This window comes from Camelina sativa, chromosome 17, assembly GCF_030686135.1.
Source record: "Camelina sativa cultivar CO46 ecotype springtype chromosome 17, ASM3068613v1".
In the NCBI taxonomy this organism is placed as follows: Eukaryota; Viridiplantae; Streptophyta; class Magnoliopsida; order Brassicales; family Brassicaceae; genus Camelina; species Camelina sativa.
In genome coordinates this window covers 12,758,170-12,779,554 of record NC_141896.1, presented here as the reverse complement: position 1 = coordinate 12,779,554, position 21,385 = coordinate 12,758,170, and the positions used below count along the sequence as shown (strand labels likewise).

Below are 21,385 nucleotides of genomic sequence, written 5' to 3'. Positions count from 1 at the left end.
GTCAAGACAAAAAGAAAAACAACATGGTCGTGCCCATAGCTGTAGACATCAGTAATCATTCTCATTATGCTCATGGTTATCATATGGATCATACTAAGGCGAAGACAAAATGGTTGAAATTTTTTACTTCATGGTTAATAGATTTGAAGTCAGAGAATTTTGCTGAGAAATGTTTACTGTCAGGTATCTATTCATCAGGACCACTCCTACCTTCAGGGAAGAGAAGGTTCACATATAATGAGCTCTCTAGCATTACAAACAACTTCAATAAAGTGATTGGTAAAGGAGGGTTTGGTATTGTGTACCTCGGTTCCCTTGAAGATGGGACTAAAATTGTTGTAAAGATGATCAACGATTCTTCACCGGGAAAACCTAAAGAATCATCATCATCATCCAGGGCTTCTAACCAATTCCAAGTCGAGGTAATCTAAAGAACACCAAAAAACCATGATTACTTATTTTGGAAAATGTTGTTTTATGGTTGTGCAAATGCAAAACGTTTGCAGGCAGAGCTTCTTTTGATAGTGTATCACCGCAACTTAGCTTCCTTTGTTGGATATTGCGATGATCGCAGTATGGCTCTCATCAACGAGTACATGGCCAACGGCAACTTGCAAGCTTATCTTTCAAGTAATCTTCATCTCTCTCTATTTCTCTGTTACCAATTGGTGATTCCTATGAGCTCACTGTCACCGGTGTTATGTCTACAGACATGCAGGTGAGAATGCAGAGGATCTTAGCTAGGAAATGAGACTCAAAATAGCCATAGACTCTGCTCAAGGTTGGTTTTAGTTTTGACATCATTGATTTCTCAGAGCTTAACTACAAACCAAACCTGGTTTAGTTGTTAACACCTAGTGGATTATGAGGAGAATGGGGTTTGAGGGAACCTTTTTGTCAATAAGAAGGAAATCAACACCCATGAGTTGTCCACCTTTTTCAACCTTTCGAGCAGGCCAGAAACGGAGAATCCTACCTACGATTTGTTGGTCAAGTCGACCAGCTTTGAGGTCAGCGAAAGCGGAGTTCATATTTGTAAGAAGAGAAGCGTAAGGCCAAATGTAAGTTGAGGAAATGACTATAGCAAGAGATTTTTTATATAAGAGAAGGACTTGCGATAATTTAAGGAAGAAGTATGGACTGTCCATTAAATCAGAGAAGATCGAAGAACAAAATTAGCAGTTACGAACGAAACCGTTGCAATTGTTATGGAAGACATGGAAGATGAGTGAAAGTGTAGAGGATTGGAAGAATTGAATTCGCATCAAATGGTGAAACGGCATGGATCGATAGTTAAAAAGGGGAGAAACCGGTGAAGGTGGAGCGTCGTCCTTGACAGCGCGGAAGAGAGGCATTAATAGGTTTTAGTCGATAGGATTGGGAAAATGGTTTGGGCCTGGAAACTTTGGAAACTTTGGGCTAATGAAATCCGAAAAATCCATCAAAATATTTAAGAAAAGTGGATGAGGTGGCTGCACCAGAAGAGAGGAAAAGGTAACTTTACCTTTCGAGCAGGGCAGAAACGGAGAATCCTACCTATGATTTGTTGGTCAAGTCGACCAGCTTTGAGGTGAGCGAAAGCGGAGTTCATATTTGTAAGAAGAGAAGCGTAAGGCCAAGTGTAAGTTGAGGAAATGACTATAGCAAGAGATTGTTTATATAAGAGAAGGACTTGCGACAATTTAAGGAAGAAGTAGTGGACTGTCCATTAAATCAGAGAAGATCAAAGAACAAAATTAGCAGTTACGAACGAAACCGTTGCAATTGTTATGGTAGACATGGAAGATGAGTGAAAGTGTAGAGGATTGGAAGAATTGAATTCGCATCAAATGGTGAAACGGCATGGATCGATAGTTAAGGAGGGGAGAAACCGGTGAAGGTGGAGCGTCGTCCTTGACAGCACGGAGGAGAGGCATTAATAGGTTTAGTCGATAGGATTGGGAAAATGGTTTGGGCCTGGAAACTTTGGAAACTTTGGGCTAATAAAATCCGAAAATCCATCAAAATATTTAAGAAAAGTGGATGAGGTGGGTGCACCAGAAGAGAGGAAAAGGTAACTTTACCTTTCGAGCAGGCCAGAAACGGAGAATCCTACCTACGATTTGTTGGTCAAGTCGACCAGCTTTGAGGTCAGCGAAAGCGGAGTTCATATTTGTAAGAAGAGAAGCGTAAGGCCAAGTGTAAGTTGAGGAAATGACTATAGCAAGAGATTGTTTATATAAGAGAAGGACTTGCGACAATTTAAGGAAGAAGTAGTGGACTGTCCATTAAATCAGAGAAGATCGAAGAACAAAATTAGCAGTTACGAACGAAACCTTTGCAATTGTTATGGAAGACATGGAAGATGAGTGAAAGTGTAGAGGATTGGAAGAATTGAATTCGCATCAAATGGTGAAACGGCATGGATCGATAGTTAAGGAAGGGAGAAACCGGTGAAGGTGGAGTGTCGTCCTTAACAGCGCGGAGGAGAGACATTAATAGGTTTAGTCGATAGGATTGGGAAAATGGTTTGGGCTTGGAAACTTTGGAAACTTTGGGCTAATGAAATCCGAAAATCCATCAAAATATTTAAGAAAAGTGGATGAGGTGTCTGCACCAGAAGAGAGGAAAAGGTAACTTTATATATATATATATATATGTTCATGGAAACATGTGAATAAAGGGTTTTAAACTTGATCACTGAAACTATTAGTAGGCTAGTAGCTAGCTAATATATATAAAAAAATCCGCATGTGTTCATATGACTCGAGTGTGTGTGTGTGGGTGGACCGATGATCAGATGTCGCAAGGATGATGTTACAACAGTTCCCAAAACTAGCTTGGAATGTAGATTGAGAATTGTCCACCCCGTTGCATTATGCGTGCAATGCCAACAACCTCGAGGTCACAAAAATGCTGCTAGAGATTGATATAAGCCTTTGAGAGAGGGTCAACAAAGATGGTTTCACACCTTTGCATTTGGCGGCCATGAAATGCTCAGTTCCAATTTTGAAGGAATTTTCGGATAAGGCTCCAAGATCTTTCGATATCCTAACACCAGCAAAAGAAACCGTTTTTCATCTAGCTGCGGAACACAAGAATACGCCAGCGTTCTATTTCATGGCAGAGAGTCCTGATAGAAACATGCTTTTCCACCAGGTGGATAGATACGGCAACACTGTACTACACATTGCGGTCATGTCCAGCTGCTATTCCGTGAGTCCTTACTGTCTTAATTTCCGCATGGAAGCATAATAGACATTTAGGCTTTAAATATACAGAGCGGAGTCGACTAAACTTACCAAAAAGGGAAATGCATCTTGGCACTACTTGTTTTGGTAAGATTCGTCCCCTTCGTTCCCTATGATCATTCAAATTAGAGTAAATGATACATTAGGCATCGATCATAGCCACCATCTTCTAATGATTCAAAGCAGATCCAATCATTCATATGTTTTCTAATATTAATTAGTATTTTCTTAATTGAATGTAATCACACAGGTCATAGTCTACATCACTTATGAAACAACAATAGATCTCTCCACCAAAAACATTAGAGGTTTGGAAGCGGTTGATCTTATCAACGCCAATGATGAAGATTATAGTAAGATATCCGGCTGGCTCAGGTTTGATGCAAAACAATTTCGAAGCCTTAGTGACCCAAATCATCAACAAGGGAATCATAACAAGATGCAGATGTTTGATACCTATGGATTACCTACAAACAAGGAACGTAAGATGCATGCAGAAGCATTACAGAACGCAAGGAACACAATCACAATAGTTGCAGTTTTGATTGCCTCGGTTGCCTTCACCTGCGGCATAAATACTCCTGGTGGTGTCTATCAAGGAGGACCCTACAAAGGAAAATCGATTGTGGGAACAACGAAAGCCTTCAAAATCTTTTCCATAAGCAACAACATCGCATTGTTCACATCCCTATGTATCGTAATTCTTCTCGTAAGCATTATACCTTACAGGACGAGACCACTCATGAACTTCTTAAAGCTAACACATAGGATGCTTTGGGTGGCTGTGGCATCCATGGCACTCGCTTATGTTTCTGCAGCTTCTATAATCATACCACATATAGAAGGAACAAAATGGTTGTTCACAACCGTTCTTTCTATCTCTACCGCGATGCTGGGAGGTCTGTTTGCGTTTATGACCTATAAACTGATCAGACACTGGTTGAGGAAGAGGGCATATATCAATATATTGATATTTGTTATAGATATGTTTTCTTCTCTGACAAACATACCCATAAGTTTTGCCTCTGACTGGGTAGCCGCTAGTACTGACGGCTATTACTTCTACTGACCAATGGTTTGAAGTCTGGTAATACCTACATTTTTAAGAAAAACTTGCGTCTTTTATTTAGGTTTCTTGTACAACTTTGCTTGTTCTTGTATCATTCTTGTAATTGGGGTTTGGATTACGAATTTAAACCAAGAAATAAAATGCACATATGGTTTATTGGTTTACCCTAGGCTTTTTAATTAAAGAGGCCTAAAATACACTGAAGTTTTCAGATGGAACAGTTTCCTGGGAGACTAACTTGTTCAACATAGCAATAAGCTGATCAAAGTCGTCCTGTGATCTGATGAGACTCAATCTCACAAACCTTTCCTCCGATCCAAACACTTTGCCATTGCGTCCTGTTATCTTCGCCGCTCTGAAAATCTCATAGCAGTTTGTGTCTTCTGGTCTCTCACACTTCACCCATGCATAAGCTTTCAAATGAAAAACAAACACATAATTATAAGTTTAAATAGCACCAAACCAAAAGTCTGTCTTGCATTACAAGAAAAAACTTACAAGGAGTAAAGTCTCTGACTTTCTTGAAATAGTTGCAATACTCAGGTTTGATTGTCTGGAGCGAGAAACGGGTGGACATGGAGAAGATCTTGTTCAGTGTCTCCCATCTTTTCTTCAAAGTTCCATAGCCAAAATGGAATATCTCATCGCCTCCATCGCCAACTATTACTTTGAGCAACTTCAGGACATGAAGCTGTGTATCTCTTGAAACACCGATACTAGTTAAACTTATATATCTTTTCATTTTTTCATAAACAGCTTTGTCCTTTACCAATCCCCACCTGCATCAACAAAAACCTTGTGAGTACAGTCTAAAGCTTTGTTTAGACTGCTAGGAAAGCAAAAGTTTCTCAATCACCCGAATCTTGAGCCGGCATGACCAGTAGTCTTGGAGAGACTAAACAGGCTCAAATCTCCATCAACTGGATGTGTAATAGGTGAGAAATAAGGCCAGTAGTAAGCATAATCATGAACTGTTTTTACATTAGGACCATCAAGAACCGCTCTTTTCAGCTTCCCATCTGGATTATTCGGAGATGTCACTACCTCTATAACTTGTGTGATATTATCATTATGCTCGCTCTGCTTCCACGCAGACGCATCTCCTTCAAACCTGAGATGTGCTGAATCAAAGAACTCTGCTTGGGCCTTGTACATCTGCATACACAGACAGATTAGACTAAGAATTCAAAAAACTTCAAGTTTTAGGAAGAGGTTAAGGCCGGCTTACTTACAGTGTAGTATGGAATAGAAGTCAGAAGCCTTGCAGGTGATGATACTGATGAGTTTGTCAAAGACAAGGCATGGACAGCTGCTGCAAGCAATTGTGTGGATCCACATCCAAAGATTACAAAATCTGTCATCTGTAACAGCGTTTCCCACTACACTATGCAGTTTTCTAATGACCTTTTCGAGCTCTCGAGACACATGTGTCCCATCTTGATAATTATAACTCATCCTGTGCCATCCCGAGACCAAAACTGCACTGCTCTCGGCTTGTCGCATCCAGAAAGGCTCCAAGAACAAAGGGTCTCCTCTTCAAATAAATTAAAAAAACAACAAATTCAATACATAATTTTACAATTTAGTTTGGTCATAATGGATCAAAATGAAGATGAGATGAAAAGTTTTGCATACGAGTCAGCATCGACAGGGCAATCTTTGAGAAGAACGGAGCAATCTTTGCCTGTGTAGCAATTGTTGCACTCACAAGGAGGTTTCTGGCCATCAAGGACACCAAGACCATCCACGTAAGCTCTCCCGTGTCCTGAGCATGAAACAGAGGCTGCAGTTTCAGCTTCGACCGCAGCTTTATTGGTCCACGTTGGATTCCATGTGGTTGAACTATAATAAAGAATATGAATGATAAATACGATATTCAAGATGATTGACACCGTAAGAAGTAGCTTCTTCAGCATCATCTTTACTTAAACCTGCAAAAACTTATACTTCAAACTGTTTGTATGCTCATATATTAAATATCACAACTATTTCAGGCTACAAGTATAATAGGGGGGAGGGGAATCAATAAAAAGGATTCAATGTAACAATATACTATATATTACAAATGAATCAAAACAGTTGTTAAATAATTGTGGATTATAATTAAATTGTGCAGAAATTGAGAGATTAAGAGATAATGACGATGACATAGTATACGTAACCTTATAACGTCCACACAAAGTTGAAGTTTCAGTAAGTAGCCAGTTTTAGATTTGACTTAAAATAAAACTAACATGTTGAAGTTGATTTAACAAAAGAGGACGACAATTTTTCTAGGAGAGAAAAAATTAGAGAATCTAGCAAAGATACGTAAAGAATCTAAATACTTCATATTCATCAAAACATCAAAAGACAAGAATGATGTAGACTACTGACAACACAAGTAGAATCTAACTGTTTAAGAATTGTGACTCTTTTGGCTTCTCTCTGAAAGAATCTGCTTTGTCTTTTCCAAAACACCGAAGAATATTGAACCTCCAATACCTATCCACAATACCCTTGGACCCATTCCCTATACACAAATTCTCAAACTATTCAACAACTTTGCACAAACATGAGAAACTATGTATTCCTAAAATAGAATGGTAAAGAGCAGAATCTTGGTTTCACCTTCCACAAAGCTGACGACCCTTCTTCTCTTATTATTGTCTTAACGCAGTCTGCAACTCCTTTATACCGAGTTCCTGCACCCTGCCAAAATTCAAAACGAAAAGGTCAGTACTATCTTACTGGAGATTCTTATTATCCTGTGAAATGAATCTAAGAAGAACATGTTCTTTCGGTATTTTGTGTACTCATCGTTTTGACTTACCTGAACCATTAATCTGGTTTTGATCACATCAAGAGGAGTGGTCAAAACACCAGTGACAGCACCAGCAAAAGCACCAAGCATTGCATTCTCTGGATCATTTAGATCTCTCCTTGCCTGTTCTAAACAATATGGATATCTCATTGTCATTAGTCTGCAAAAACAGATGTTGTTTTATTTATCATTGTAGCAACAAAAACTTACAGCCAACTTGTATCCAATCCGTAACTGCTCATAAACACAAAACTGGAGTGCGTCAAAAGGCAAATCTCGCAATAAAAAGGATCCATAACCCTGCATGTTTAGGAACATATGATTGGAACATTCATGGTGATTTTATTGTCTGTTCATCTTAAACAATGTGATGGTTTGAGCTACGTCGTAAATAGTAAAACGCTAGAATAATATATCAAGAAGTAACAGATATACCGCATACATGCCTCCAAAGCCCTCCTTGGCTATAATAAGGCGAACAGCATCAGGGGCCGAAGCAAATTGACCAGTTTGCATTCGCTGTTTGACAACCTGTTGATATTTCCATTAGGCTATACATTTTTATAGCCAAGACACAAGAATAAGCAGAGAAACAAGAAGGAAGAGACTTACTTCTGTCGGTACCCGAACGATAGATGAAACAGCACCTCCTAAAGCACCTGCAGCCTGATTGAGTTTACATAACTCGCTAAGACATATATCATTTTCTAACATAGCATAGCTAGATTCTAAGGTCTTCTGCTTCAAATCAGTAAGTTTCAAAACCAAATGGTAGCAAGACTAATGTATTCATTTTCTCTCTACCAAGATATAAGAAACTTTGAAGGGAAATTGTCTAGCAGACGAACAAACACTTAAAATCAAAATCAGGGAAATAACACATACCAAATGTGCAACCGCACTAAGATTCTCGGGTAAAACCTTCAGAAGCTTCTGTTTGGTTGGTTCATATACACCGAAAAATAGAGCCGAAGCACTACACATAAAAAAGAAACATTGTTCATCTAAAGCAATAAATCACAATTTCAAAGTGTATGCATTTCTTTTCATTCATCAATTTTTGACTACATACTTACGGTAAGACACCAACAAGGTTTCCACCAAGACCAGAATATAGTCCCTTCCATATTATCTTTCCCCCATCCCGAGCTGCCTAAAACATGTCAAACCACTATAGTTAGTCGCTGTAAGTCAAGCATCGGTTTGCTTATGTTGGATCATAACACAAACTAAGTTAAGGAGAAACTACCTGCACTCGAGTTTTGATTGTATCAATTGGGTATAAAGCAGCTTCCACCACAACACCAGCTAGCCCTCCTGTTATCAAAGACTCTGCAAACAACATCTAACTCTTACTCTATATACAATCATTCAATTCAAGATGTGTTGAAGAAAAAAGCGCCTGGCTATATCAATAAAAACACAGACACGTGAAGATGTGTTCTGCAACCATACCATAAAGAACACGCAAGAAATGGCCTGGATCATCTTGTCTAACACAGATTGAACTACAACTATTGAACTGTTTCTTCATAGGACTCTTGAATGCCAACGTCTCTACAAGTAACATAAACATGACCAATCAATATATTGCTATGAAATTGATTCGCTTTAGAGAAGAAAGATATCAAATTTCAATCTTTTTTTTTGGATGCAATGTTGTGTTGATAACCACAACTACAAATAAGGGTTTTATGAAGAAACTTCAAAAACAACAATGTCTCCAAAAAAATCCAACCTTTTTAACACTAAACGTAACCAAATTGATCATAGAGTGGGAGATTTATTGGAACAATGGTTGATTTAAAAGGGAGAAACTTATACCAGTACCAGGCATAGCTGTCCGAGATTGATCTACGCCACTGGGAACAGTGTCACCGTCCATCTAAAACCTTTAGAAGAAACAAAAGATTCAAAATGAAGCTGAAGAAGAAGATCACATATTGAGAAGCAGATTAAAAAATCATACGCTAGATTAGAAGACGAAGATCTAAAACCAAGTGTGAGAGTGTAAAGCGAGGGTAGATCAACAAAATCCAGAGCTTTTCGTCGTAAACCTTGCATCTAAAAAGAACTTACTATTCAAACCGAACCGGACTGACCGGTTCGACCGGTCAAACCAATTTTTTGGGTGTTTTAGATAATTTTTAGATATATTAAATTATGTAAAAAAAAAAGATATCATATCACCAAATATTCGAAAGTTAATTAAGGTAAGAAATGTGTTTTTTTTTTAATACAAATCTTTTACAAAATCTTATTATACATAAAAGAGTAAGGTTTTGGTCTCTCCTTATTGGTTGATTTTCTTTTAATACTTTATAGTTTTTTTTGTTTTTTTATTTGCTTTCTAATTGTTTAATTGCTTTAAATAATATTTAAGATCCAATTAACACAATACATTTAATTCATACATTAAAATAAAATTATAACTGAAAATAAAATAAATTATGCATTAATCATATTCCACCATTCAATTTTATTCAAACACAATAAATAATATTTACAACTCCAATAATTCTAAATGTAACTTCCATCAATTCTTATCATATAAATAAGCATTGTCTCATTCTCTCATATTTGCATTTTTTACTTTCTCATTTTCACATTCTCTCATTCTTTTCCACAATATCTCAAATCATTTTTTTTTTTTATGTTTTCAATTTCTTATTTTTGTTGTATGTGTTACAAAAAACCAAATGAAATATCATTGTAAAATTTTAATGCTAAATTTTAATTTTAGAGACTACATGATATGTATATTTGACATTGTTTTTATATTTAAAGATTCATCTCCATTATCTAATTTGGATTATCATCTTATAAGTAATCATTTTCTCCTCCTCTCCCACCAATATCAAATGTTGTTATATCTAATATGTGTTGTAAGAGTTTGATTCTATATTTAATTTAGAAAATATTATATATAATTAACATTGTTTACAATTTTTATTTTATTTATATAAAAATAAAATATTTCTTTTATATTTCTTGCCTTTCTAATCTATTCATATTTATTTTTAAAATTTTCATAGCTAAATTTAAATTCACATATGTTGGTTTGGACAAAAAATCAAGTTTATTTGAGAATCTGTTTTAAAAAGTTTATCTTCATTATCTATTTTAGATTAGCATCTTATAAGTCATTATTTTTCATACTCTTACAATATTCACCACACAATAAGGTCATGAAGTTGAAAAGATCTATCTCTAATTTTCTTATGTACTCTGGTTATCTCACATATTCATGTATCATTTTTAATAATTTAGAATGATCAATATAATTAATCATTTATAAAGTCTATTTTATTTTGTAAAGTCTATTTTATTTTGTGATCCAATAGATAAATATGTAAAGATCAATATAATATTTATATTACTTAAGATTTGAGGTTTTTGAAAACAAAAAGAACTTAATTATAAAAAAAAATTGATTTTCTAGATTTAAGCAAAATGATAAAAGTGAAATATAGAAATAATATAATTATTAAAATACCATTTAACTAAATCCTCTAAAGATGAAACCATTAGTATGAAATCTAGCACTATAAATTTAATTGATGAGTGAAAAACAAAAAAAAGAACAAAAGGATTGAAGTTATTCTTGGGGTTTTAAAAAAATTTTAGATTGAAGTTCATATAATTTTTTAAAAAAAACTAATTTAGTTTGTCACTTCAAAAGTAATATTTTCAATTTGGAATATCATGTGTGAATGTTGAGTTTATATCAACAAAACAATCAAAAAGTGTAAGTTTAAAATTTTGATTGAGCCACTTGGTATTCCTTTTCTTTTAAGTCAAAAATAAATTAAAATATTTATTTATAACTAACCCACTTTTAAAGGCATTTAACTCCATTTAACTCAAATGTAACTCCTACCGAATAATTTTTACATTCATTCCTCCAACTAATATATTTATCTTTCAAGAAAAAATGTTTTTGGTAAAATTTTAATATTTTTAAATTATTTTAATTGCTTTAAACTTTGAAATGAGGAATATTCTATATACAATAATTTTATACGTATTTACTAAATTTTTTGATAATTTTATTTGATTCAATTTTACTATACTACAGTCTTATGTTTACAATATCATTAAGAAAAAATCTTTAAATCAATGTTTAACCTCTATAAAACATGATCATAAACATATATTCTCTCAAATTAGGAAAATGTTTAAATTTCTATATTATTATTTATATTAATATAGCTAATCAATTTGTAATAATTTTTGTAGTATTGGTAATTTTTTGATTTGTAGAAAAGTTTATATATTTTAAATTTTGTATAATAAATAACCACACCAAAAAATATTGACAGGAGTGTTATTTTAAGAAATTGCTATAAATGTTTTTGAGATTCATACATTAGTATAATTTTTTTTGATATTATACATTAGTAAAACAATATTTTAGTTTAAAAAAATTTAAGAAATATAATCAAATCTAATATGCATACAATGCGTGGACTAATTACCTAGTAAATTGAAAGATTGTGTTCTTTTGACCAGAAAAAAAAATACAAAGATTTTTGTATTAGACAATAACGATGTAAGCGGCCCAAATCCATAACCTGTTTTTTTTTTGGTCAACTGTCCATAACCTGTTTATTTAACAAAATAGTCATTAAAACATTAATTAACAAAGAACAAAAATCATGTTCATAATCAAAATTGAAGATTTATATATAACAATAAAACAAAATACCTGGACTATCAGCGATTGTGGTACTAGAATGAATAGAAAAAATAATGAAGAGGATAGTAGGTAAAAAATCCGACTAAAGTTTTCATAGTGATAGTCATTTTTTTTTTGTATACTTTCTGATTCTTTTTTTTTTAGTGAGTTTTTCTTTCTTAGGCTGGTCCCTTATATATATGTAACAACACAAATAAATTTAGAAATATATATTTATTTCTGGTTAATCAGTTTTATTTTCTTACCTTATTTTTTTCTGGTCAAAAGAACACTATCAAAACCTTATTTCTTTACGTTTATTTTTCTTAATCTATCTTATTATATAAAGTTGGGTTTTCAAAGTTAGCCATTAACAAGATTTTGACATGTGTCAAGTTATCAATCTCAGATTTTGACATCTGTAAAAGTTAATATTTATTATGAGTAATTTGATTACAATAAAAATAAAATTTTTTGTTTAAAAAAATATTAATAATGTAATAAGATAATTATCAAAAACTACAGAATTTATAAAAAAATACAAAGTTTTTTTAAATTATTATAAAAAGATTATATATATATATATATATATCATAAAATTCGAAATTATAATATTATTTAATTATTTTTAATTTTAAGTTATTCAAAAACACTGCTTTCAACTTTGTTTAATTGGGATTTTTTTTTTTAATGTGAATGTAAATTTTTCTTATTTTTTTAAACCAAAATTTTCTCCTACTTTCTCCATTTTCAGTTGGGAATAGGTAAGATTAATATGTTGACCAAAAAAAATTAATATATGTGTCTACTTTTTTTAATAATGTATTTTAATATTTATTGTAATATTTCCGATTATTTTATTTTATTTATATTTTCATCTTTATTTAGGATTCATATATTACTGTGCTTATAATTTTCTATTGGTTCTTTAATTATGTCAAATTAATTTTCTTCTAATTTCTCAACCTTATTGGTTGGTCATACACCCTTCTTTATTTTGCAAACATAATTGTCACCATTATTCATTCAATCTCAAAGGGAGATAACAAGTAGAAGCTCATCAACCTAATGGTGGATAAAATAGGGTAATAAAACACAAGCTTGCAACAAACATAGATAGATATATTGGAAAAACATAAATCGTTGCTGATAGATCCATAGGAGATCAAAAACTGTGACACCTTGGTTTGCGGAAATGTTTAAAGAATTGATTTTGATTACATATGTCACTAAAATGCACTTATTTTTTTTGGTCAAGGGTCCTGAGAGAATTTCATGATGGGTGATCTTCCTGGAAGTGATTGTTGGAACTGAGCGAGTGAAGACAAAACATAGGAAAAGATCATTTGTTGATTTGTAGGATCGATAAATAAGTTTTTAAAGCCTCCCAGACGTAACAAAACCGGCCATCAAATATGGGTGGGTCCACGAGCCGGAAATAGATGTAGGGCCCTGTGACAACCCGTCCCGCGGACCCCACTAGCCCACTGCTAGCTGCCCCAACGGACCATCCATGGACCCCACTAGCCCACCGCTAGCCGGCCCAACATACCCCAAGCTGGCCCTGCAGGGCATCGATCCTAACCCATCACTGTGGATGTGGATTTCCACAGTGATGGGTTAGGATCGATGCCCTGCAGGGCCAGCTTGGGGTCTGTTTGGGCAGCTAGCAGTGAGGCTAGTGGGGTCCATGGGACGGGTTGTTACAGGCCCACTTAGGAAGGTGAACCCATGGATTGAGAATGGACATGGGCTCACTAAGTATGATGGCGGTTGAGGCGTTATAGAGACAGAGGCTACATCTTGGTGTGTCAAAGACACTTCCACGAATACATTGGGAAATTTAACATTAGTTACTATCAAAAAAAATTTGTGACGTTAGAAAAAAGTTTTTACTTTCATTGGTTGTCGGAGCAAGTCATTTTGAGATAGCAAAAAGACGTGAACATGTTCTCTCCACACAAGAGGAGGGTAGAGCTGAGGTTCTCTCTATGGTGTAGAAGGTTGGACACAAGGTTATTTTTCCAAGGGAGGAAGGTGGAGGAGGTTTGACACAAGGTTATCTCCCTAAGTGAGGAAGGCGGAGCCAAGGTTCTCTCCTTGGTGGAGGAGGTTGGACGCAAGGTTCTCTGCATAAGAGATGAGGGTGGATGCAAGGTTTTCTCCATAGTGGTCATATACTATTGTGATGATACATCATTGATTAGTATATTATGTAATATAATTTTTATTCAAAATGTTTTTTGAGCCAACAATTTTAGTAATTAAAAAACTATACAGAAGTGAAGTAAAATAGTTGGCTTAATGTGTTCATACAGACATTTTCTAGGTGGGTGAATATATTTGTAACATAGAGTATCTTTAGGTGTAAAAAAAATACTATTAATGGTAACATACATAAAATATTTATAAATGGATATAAATCAGTGTATTATAATAAAAATAAAATTTATAAATAACGTACAACAAATTTTAATATAATTTATAAAACTTTAATAGGAGGGATTTAAGATTACAACAAAAAACAAAATATTATTTCTTAAACAGTATTAATAATGTAAAAAGATAATTATCAAAAATTACAAAAATTAATTTTTTAAAAAAAAATAATTATAAGAAGATTGTATATATATATAAGTTACTAATTCTACAAAATATAGAAATGAAATTAAGGAAAATATACAGTTAATTATTAATTCTAAATTTTGTAAATACTCACTTCTGTATAAATATAGCTAGATCGTCTCATATTTTTCACCTAACAAAATAATTTATTCAAAAATATTGCTTTCAACTTTGTTCAAACTGGTAAAAGAATTTTAATGGAAAGATAAATTTTTCTTATTTTTTAAGACCAAAATTTTCTCCAACTTTCTCTTTTTTTCAGTTTGGAATAGGTAAGATTAATATGTTGACCCAAAAAAAATCAATATATGCGTCTTCTTTTTTTAATACTGTATTTCTAAATTTAATGTAGTATTTTTAGATTGTTTTATTTAATTTATCTTTTCACCTTTGTATTATTTGGGATTCATATATTATCTTGCTTATAATTTTCTATTATTTCTATATTTGTGTCAAATTAATTTTTTCTAATTTCTCAACTTTGATTGGTTGGTCATAGACCCTTTTTGTGCAAACATTATTGTTACCATTCATTCAATCCCAAAGGGAGATAAAGAGTATAAGCTCATCAACCTAATGATTAGATAAAATAGGCTTATCAAACACAAGCTTACAACAAACATAGATAGATAGATCGGAAAAATATATATTATTGTTGATAGATCCATAGGAGTTTGGGGACTGTGACACCCTGGTTTGTGGATAGGTTTAAAAGAATTGATTTGACCACCTACGTTACCAAAGTGCACTTATCTTTTCGATCAAGGGTCCTGATAGAACTACAGAGTTAAGCATGCTTGAGCTGGAGTAGTTTCAGGATGGGTGACATTTCGGAAAGTGATTGTCGGAACTGTGCAAGTGAGGACAAAACATAGGGAAAGATCATATGTTGATTTTTAGGGTCGGTAAACACGTATGCCTCACGGATTTAACAGACCGGCCGTCAGATATGGATGGGCTAGGAGTAGACGTGGGGCCCACTAAGGAAGGTGGACCCATGGAAATGAGCTCACTAAGCAAGGTGTCAGTCGGGGCGTTCTAGAGACAAAGACTACATCATAGTGTAAAAAACACTCCCACGAATACATTGGAAAATTTGACATTAGTTACTATTAAAAGATTTTGTGACATTAGAAAAGGGTCTTTAGTTTCATTGGTTGTCGGAGCAAACTATTTTGAGATAGTTAAAAAAGGTGAACATGTTCTCTCCACACATGAGGAGAGCACAGCCGAGGTTCTCTCTATGGTGGAGGAGGTTAGACGCAAGGTTATCTCCCCGAGGGAAGATGGTGGAGCTAAAGTTCTCTTCATGGTGGAGATGGTTGGACGCAAGGTTCTCTACATAGGGAGGAGGGCGGAGCTGAGATTCTCTCCATGCTTGGTTATACACTATTGTGATAATAAATCATTGATTAGTATACTATGTAATATATTTTTAATTTGAAATGTTTTTTGAGCCAGTAGTTTTAATAATTAAAAACACAATGCAAAAGTGAAAGTAAAAAGACATATAATAGTGGGCTTAATGTGTTCATATATACATTTTATAGGTGGTGGTAAATAATATATTTATAATATACAGTATATTTAGGTGTAAAAAATACACTTTTAATGGTAACATACATAAAAGATGTGTAAATGAATATAAATCTGTATATTATAGCAAACATAAAATTTATAAATCACACAATAAATTTTAATATATTTTTATAAAATTTAATTTAATTTATAAAAATTTAAACCCGCCCAACGAGCGGGTCCTTATCTAGTATGTAATAAAGTATGGTTTCAAAAGTTACTAATTCACCAGATCGTGATATATGTCAATTTCAGAAGTTAATAAGTCATAAGATCGTGACAAGTGTCAATTTTACATAAATTTCTAATTTTTAAAAATTAAAATCTTATTAACTCACTAGATCGTGACACATGTTAATTTCAAAAGTTACTAACTCACCAGATCGTGACAAGTGTCAATTTTACACAAATTTCTAATTTTAAAAGAAAAGATCTTTTAAAAAAATTACTAATCATAAAATAAATTATAAAGATAATCTTACGATAAAGATATATGTAGTTCCTAAAAGAAATCCTTCTACAATAATTATATTTATACAAAAACAATCCTACGTTATATTGAATAAATGTCCTAATCTTAAAAGAGAAAACAGTCTTATTATATAAAGTTGGGTTTTCAAAGTTAGCGATTAACAAGATCATGACACATGTCAAGTATACTGATGAGATGTTGACATAAAATTATTATTTTACAAAACAGCTAATTAAGAATAACATTAAATCTACATAACATTTACATGTTTATATCTTAAAAATATTCCTAAATCAAAAAGGAAATTAAAAAACTAATCTATTTTCCGTTGTACGCTAATTATATTATATCTTTTCTCAATTAGATTTTGACATGTATAAACAAAAAACAATTCATTAAGCATGTATATTATTATTAATCAATAAATAGTGAATAACAAATTTAAAAAGAATAACATAAGTTATGTCAAAAGAATTATTATTTTTGAAACGTAATAGAACAGCTAATTAAGAAAATAATACATAAAAATTATGTTTGTGAAGTGACCTTAGTGCAGTGACCATTAGTAAGTCCAATTGTAGAAGGCACCATCACTCCAGGATCGACCTCCCGCTCTCTACGAATATATGGATTTGGATAATGGACCGGCCTGTTGTGGCCCAAATGTTGACCAAAAAAATAAATATTATATGCTTATATCGAAAGCTTTGATCTTTGATTTTTTTCCGATATAATTTTGCCAATCTATTGTGTTGGTCTTTGATTTGTGCGGGTTCTTCAATGAAAGCTATCAGATGCAATGAAATGGATTCAAAGTATATAAAGCCCGCTAATTCAATTGAGGATGGAGACACTGATGGAGGTTGCAAAAGTGATTCTACAGTTAGTAGCATTATAAGTTTGGAAGATTAGTCGGTGACTGACGTTTCTGGTCAAAATCTAGAGTTTTTTCTTATGAATAATGTTGATGATTCCGGTACTGAAACAAGAGCTGCTAGATCGAGTAATTGAGAAGCGACTTTCAAATTTGGGAAGTTGGAGTGGTATACATTTTAAAAATTGGTTTCAAACCGGATTTATGTAATTTTTTATCGGATTTGGTTCGTAAATCGTTTAAACCCAGGTATATGAGAAATATAGGAGAACTTTTGATTCGGGTAGAAATAAGTTGAGAATTTACGATTCGAGAATATATGAGACGAGATCATAGTTTTAAGTAGTTTGGTACAATGCGATACTTCTAAGGAGTAAATAGGTTGTCGATCCTTAACGTGATTATGACTATGTCATGTTTTGGATTGCTTATAAAGTTTCTGTTTTGTATATTTGAATTATCTAAGATTTATATATACCAACGTGATTATAATTTTTAAAGTTTAATTTTTATTATGTTATATTAACTTTTTCTCACTTTCTCAACTTTTATTAGGTTGGTCATAAAATCATTGTGATAGAGTAGATAATTTTCACCATTAGTTCATCCAAAATACCTTTGGAGTAAAAAAAAATTCATGGTTAAAGAATATGTCACAAAATGATTTTAGTAATTATAAGAACTATAACTATGCCAAAATGAAAGTAAAGCAACATAAAATTTGTTTAAATTGTTAAGAAGATATTTTATAGGTGGTGATAAAGAGCATACTTTAAAAATAAAATAATTTTGGATGTAAGAACAAATTTTTAATGGTAAAACATAGAGTAAAATTGTACATGCTTACTAATTAGATGTTGCTTTGAAGAATTATTTGCATGTAAAATATTTTGTGAATAAGTTGTGAAACGTTTTTAAAATTTGAAAATAATAATATTCGTAATGATGAGTATTTGGCAAAAAATCATGGGATATAATTTAGCTTCAAATTATTGTAATAATTATTATAATATATTAAAATATATAAATATGAATAAGTGTATGAAGATAAATACAAAAATGATTTTTTCTCTATCTAAAATTAAATAAATGTTTAATTTAGGAAATAATTTTTTTTTTAATATTTTAAAATTTTGTTTAAGATTTAGGATTTATTTTTTTCAACAATTATTTTAAACCCGCACATCGTACGGGTCCTTATCTAATTAGTAATAAAGTGTGGATTTAAAGTATAGATTAATATATATTATTACATTTTTTATTTAATTAAAAAATATTTTTTATAGAAATTAAATGCTAAATAGACAAATAAAAAGAGAGTGAAATATTACTTCTGTATATATGATGATTAGACTAAAAAATAAAACCGCTCAAAAAAGACAGGACAGTATCTTTAAATTATTATTATTCGAATCACAAGGTGATTGATTATTCATATGGTTTGTAAAATCATAACAATCAAACAAAAGCAAAACGTATTATTAAATCTATGGCGCGTGTTTTTAGTGGCACGGCATGTAACGGGTTGGTCTTCTGCAGTGTGAGCCCAAAGGTCTCGTCCATGTCCAAATCTTCTGAACCGACGCCGTTTGGAAGCTTCCAGTCAAATGAATAGAGAAGAGAAGCAAGCATGAGAGGCACTGTTTTCACAGCCAAAGGCATTCCCGGACAAATTCTACGTCCGATCCCAAACGGTGTAAGCTCATAATCTCTACCTTTCATATCCATTTCCTTACCCAAAAACCATTCTGGCTCGAACCTGTTTGGGTTTTCCCATGCATTCGGGTCTCTTCCTATGGCCACACGTTCACAAGAACCTGAGTGTTTTTAGGCACATGGAAACCAAGAATATCAACGTCCGTTTCCGCTTTACGTGGGAGGAGAAGTGGAGCAGCCGGGTGTAATTGGAAAATTTCTTTAACGACCGCTTGTAAATACGAAAATTTGAAATATCAGACTCTTGAATGACACTGTTTTGGTCCATCACACGATTGATCTCATCTTGAACTTTTGTCATTGTTTTTGGGAACGATCGAAGTAATTCTACCATTGCCCATTCCATGGTACTAGAGGTTGTATATGTGCCCTCTGTAAACAGATCCTGTCACATAAAAGCACATATTATATATCTATAATATAAGATCATGTTATGCAATATAAGCTATAAGACTTACGAGAAGTAGGTGTTCGATCTCGTTAATGTTGATTTCAGGTTGATCTCCTTGGTGGAGATCGATAAGTGCATCCAAGAAGTCGTTGCTCCAAACATCTTTCTCGTCTGTTCGAGATGATTTTTCAACAATTCGAGTATTGTAAAACTCTCGAAATACCTGAAACAACTTCTCCGAGCAGTTCTTCATCTTCTTACTATTACCTTGCAAGTCAAGAAACCTCGTAAATGGGAAGAAGTTAGCAAGGTCTGGGTTTCCGATAGCTTCCATTGATAGTCTACAACAACCAAATGTTTTGGGCTCAAACCAAAACATCACAGGCCCAACACTCAAAGGAGGTCCATCAGTCCAACAAGTCCTTCCCGCTCTGCAACTAGAAGGCAAAACAATGAAACAGAGGAAGGAGGCTAAGAAAGTGACAAAAGCACCAGCTGGAGAAGGCTGTGAGCCTGTACTATCTAACCGTTATGATTCTCTCCTATCATTAGAGGATGAGTAGATGATCGACACTTGTCAGCAGATCTTTGGGCTAGTCAAAACAAGTCTAGAATGTTCTTCTTCATGTATAAATATAGCTTCTCTGTAATTGACAAGGTGTGGAAAATAATACAGTAAAGTTCAGTCCTTAAAATTCTTCTTTGTTTCTTCTCATGGTATCAGAGCATCTCTAAAATCCTAACAGGTTGCTGTCATGGCAGAGAGGCGCGATCCTTATCTGTTCCATCTAACATTCATGTGGCTAGCTTTGTCACCATCAAGCTGAGCGACACAAACTACCTCTTGTGGAAGACTCAGTTTGAATCTCTTCTCCGTTCTCAGAAGCTGCTTGGTTCTGTCAATGGTCAGATTCCTGCACCTGCAGCTACTCGTGTTACTACTGTCAACAATGTCCAAGTCACAAGTTCTAACCCAGAATATGAAGCATGGGTCTGTACTGATGAACTCATCAAGTTGTGGTTGTTTGGAACCCTCTCTGAAGAGGTTCTTGGTCTAGTTCACGCTGTGTATACGTCTGAAGAGGTATGGTAGTCTCTCGCATCCAGTTTCAATCAAAGTTCTGTAGCCAGAGAGTGTGAGTTATTGCATTGTCTTAATCTTCTGAGTATGAAAGATAAGAGCTTTTCTGTGTATTGTCGTGAGTTTCATGCTGTTTGTGACAACCTTAGTTCGATTGGGAAGCATGTTAATGAATCGATGAAAGTTGTTCTATTTCTGAATGGTCTAGCTCGAGAATATGATCCCATAGCCATTGTTATCCAGAGTTCATTGTCTCGTTTACCATCTCCTACCTTTAATGATGTGGTTCTTGAGGTCTCTAGTTTCGATTCTAGGTTGCAAACGTATGAAACTGCTTCGGATGTGTCACAGAATCTGGCTTTTCAAACCCAAAGAGGCGGTTTCTCGGGTTATCGAGGACGTGGCTCAAATGGTCGTGGTAGAGGTGCTAGAGGCAACTACTCTACTCGTGGCAGAGGGTTCTCTCAACAAGTTAACAACTCAGGCTGGAACTCATCTCAGTCTGGAGGATTATCTAATGTTCGTCGTGTTTGTCAAATATGTGGTCGGGTTGGTCATGTGGCTCTGAAGTGTTGGAATAGATTTGACAACTCCTACCAGAGTGATGATGTTCCACAGGCTCTTGCTGCTCTTCAGGTTTCAGATTGTGGTCGTGAATGGGTTACAGATTCTGGTTCATCAGCACACATCACTTCTGCAACAACTCAACTGAACAATGCTACACCATACAATGGTTCAGAAACCGTGATGGTCGCTGATGGTACTCACTTGCCTATCACTCATATTGGATCGACAGTCCTCACCACTAATACAGGTAGTCTTCTTCTTCTAGATGTGCTTGTTTGTCCATTGATGCAGCAGTCATTAC

At 33.9% G+C, this 21,385-nt stretch overlaps 2 protein-coding genes, 1 long non-coding RNA gene and 3 pseudogenes across 9 annotated transcripts; 3 read left to right on the top strand and 3 right to left on the bottom strand.

The window, feature by feature from the left end:
* The first annotated feature begins 23 nt into the window (after positions 1–23).
* LOC104759671 (putative LRR receptor-like serine/threonine-protein kinase At4g29180 pseudogene) lies at positions 24–4,463 on the top strand (annotated as a pseudogene). Its single transcript, XR_015587465.1, has 5 exons — positions 24–422; positions 507–630; positions 711–2,612; positions 2,780–3,317; positions 3,481–4,463. The product of XR_015587465.1 is annotated as a putative LRR receptor-like serine/threonine-protein kinase At4g29180 pseudogene (transcript).
* On the top strand, positions 2,939–3,234 carry LOC147923614 (Ankyrin-repeat containing protein). Its single transcript, XM_087497042.1, is given in 2 exon segments — positions 2,939–2,966; positions 2,969–3,234. Coding segments are annotated over 2 exon segments (294 nt in total).
* LOC147923613 (tryptophan aminotransferase-related protein 4-like) lies at positions 3,432–6,362 on the bottom strand (annotated as a pseudogene). Its single transcript, XR_015587527.1, has 8 exons — positions 5,935–6,362; positions 5,532–5,833; positions 5,156–5,454; positions 4,798–5,078; positions 4,538–4,712; positions 4,241–4,324; positions 3,953–4,155; positions 3,432–3,836 (listed from the first exon to the last, which is right to left on the bottom strand). The product of XR_015587527.1 is annotated as a tryptophan aminotransferase-related protein 4-like (transcript).
* A 125-nt stretch (positions 6,363–6,487) lies between these two features.
* On the bottom strand, positions 6,488–9,206 carry LOC104757752 (putative S-adenosylmethionine carrier 2, chloroplastic). 5 transcript variants are annotated; one of them, XR_015587528.1, is made up of 12 exons: positions 9,072–9,206; positions 8,927–8,994; positions 8,558–8,659; positions 8,352–8,434; positions 8,179–8,255; positions 7,988–8,078; positions 7,715–7,768; positions 7,538–7,633; positions 7,313–7,402; positions 7,112–7,230; positions 6,910–6,990; positions 6,488–6,811 (listed from the first exon to the last, which is right to left on the bottom strand). XR_015587528.1 is itself a non-coding variant. In XM_019238767.2 (12 exons), the coding sequence occupies exons 2-12, from the start codon at positions 8,985–8,987 to the stop codon at positions 6,698–6,700; spliced, it is 963 nt and encodes a 320-aa protein (XP_019094312.1). In that variant the 5' UTR covers positions 8,988–8,994; positions 9,072–9,206; the 3' UTR covers positions 6,488–6,697. The 5 variants fall into 5 exon arrangements, 2 of the variants coding, with proteins under 2 accessions (XP_019094312.1, XP_019094315.1); XR_015587529.1 differs by having other exon boundaries at positions 7,545–7,633; XR_015587530.1 differs by having other exon boundaries at positions 7,112–7,225; positions 7,545–7,633.
* On the top strand, positions 6,874–7,465 carry LOC109129842 (uncharacterized). The gene is made up of 2 exons (XR_002036146.2): positions 6,874–7,013; positions 7,145–7,465. It is a non-coding gene; the product is annotated as an uncharacterized LOC109129842 (long non-coding RNA).
* A 9,581-nt stretch (positions 9,207–18,787) lies between the features above and the next one.
* LOC104759672 (cytochrome P450 76C2 pseudogene) lies at positions 18,788–19,770 on the bottom strand (annotated as a pseudogene).
* Positions 19,771–21,385: the final 1,615 nt, after the last annotated feature.

Bases quoted from the DNA above. Each gene is read 5' to 3' on its own strand.
- LOC104757752 (XM_019238767.2), bottom strand. From the start codon at position 8,987: ATGGACGGTGACACTGTTCCCAGTGGCGTAGATCAATCTCGGACAGCT. The intron at 8,660-8,926 runs GTATAAGTTTCT...TGTTACTTGTAG, and splicing joins GACAGCTATGCCTGGTACTG to AGACGTTGGCATTCAAGAGT. The intron at 8,435-8,557 runs GTATGGTTGCAG...TGTTGTTTGCAG, and splicing joins TTTCTTGCGTGTTCTTTATG to AGTCTTTGATAACAGGAGGG.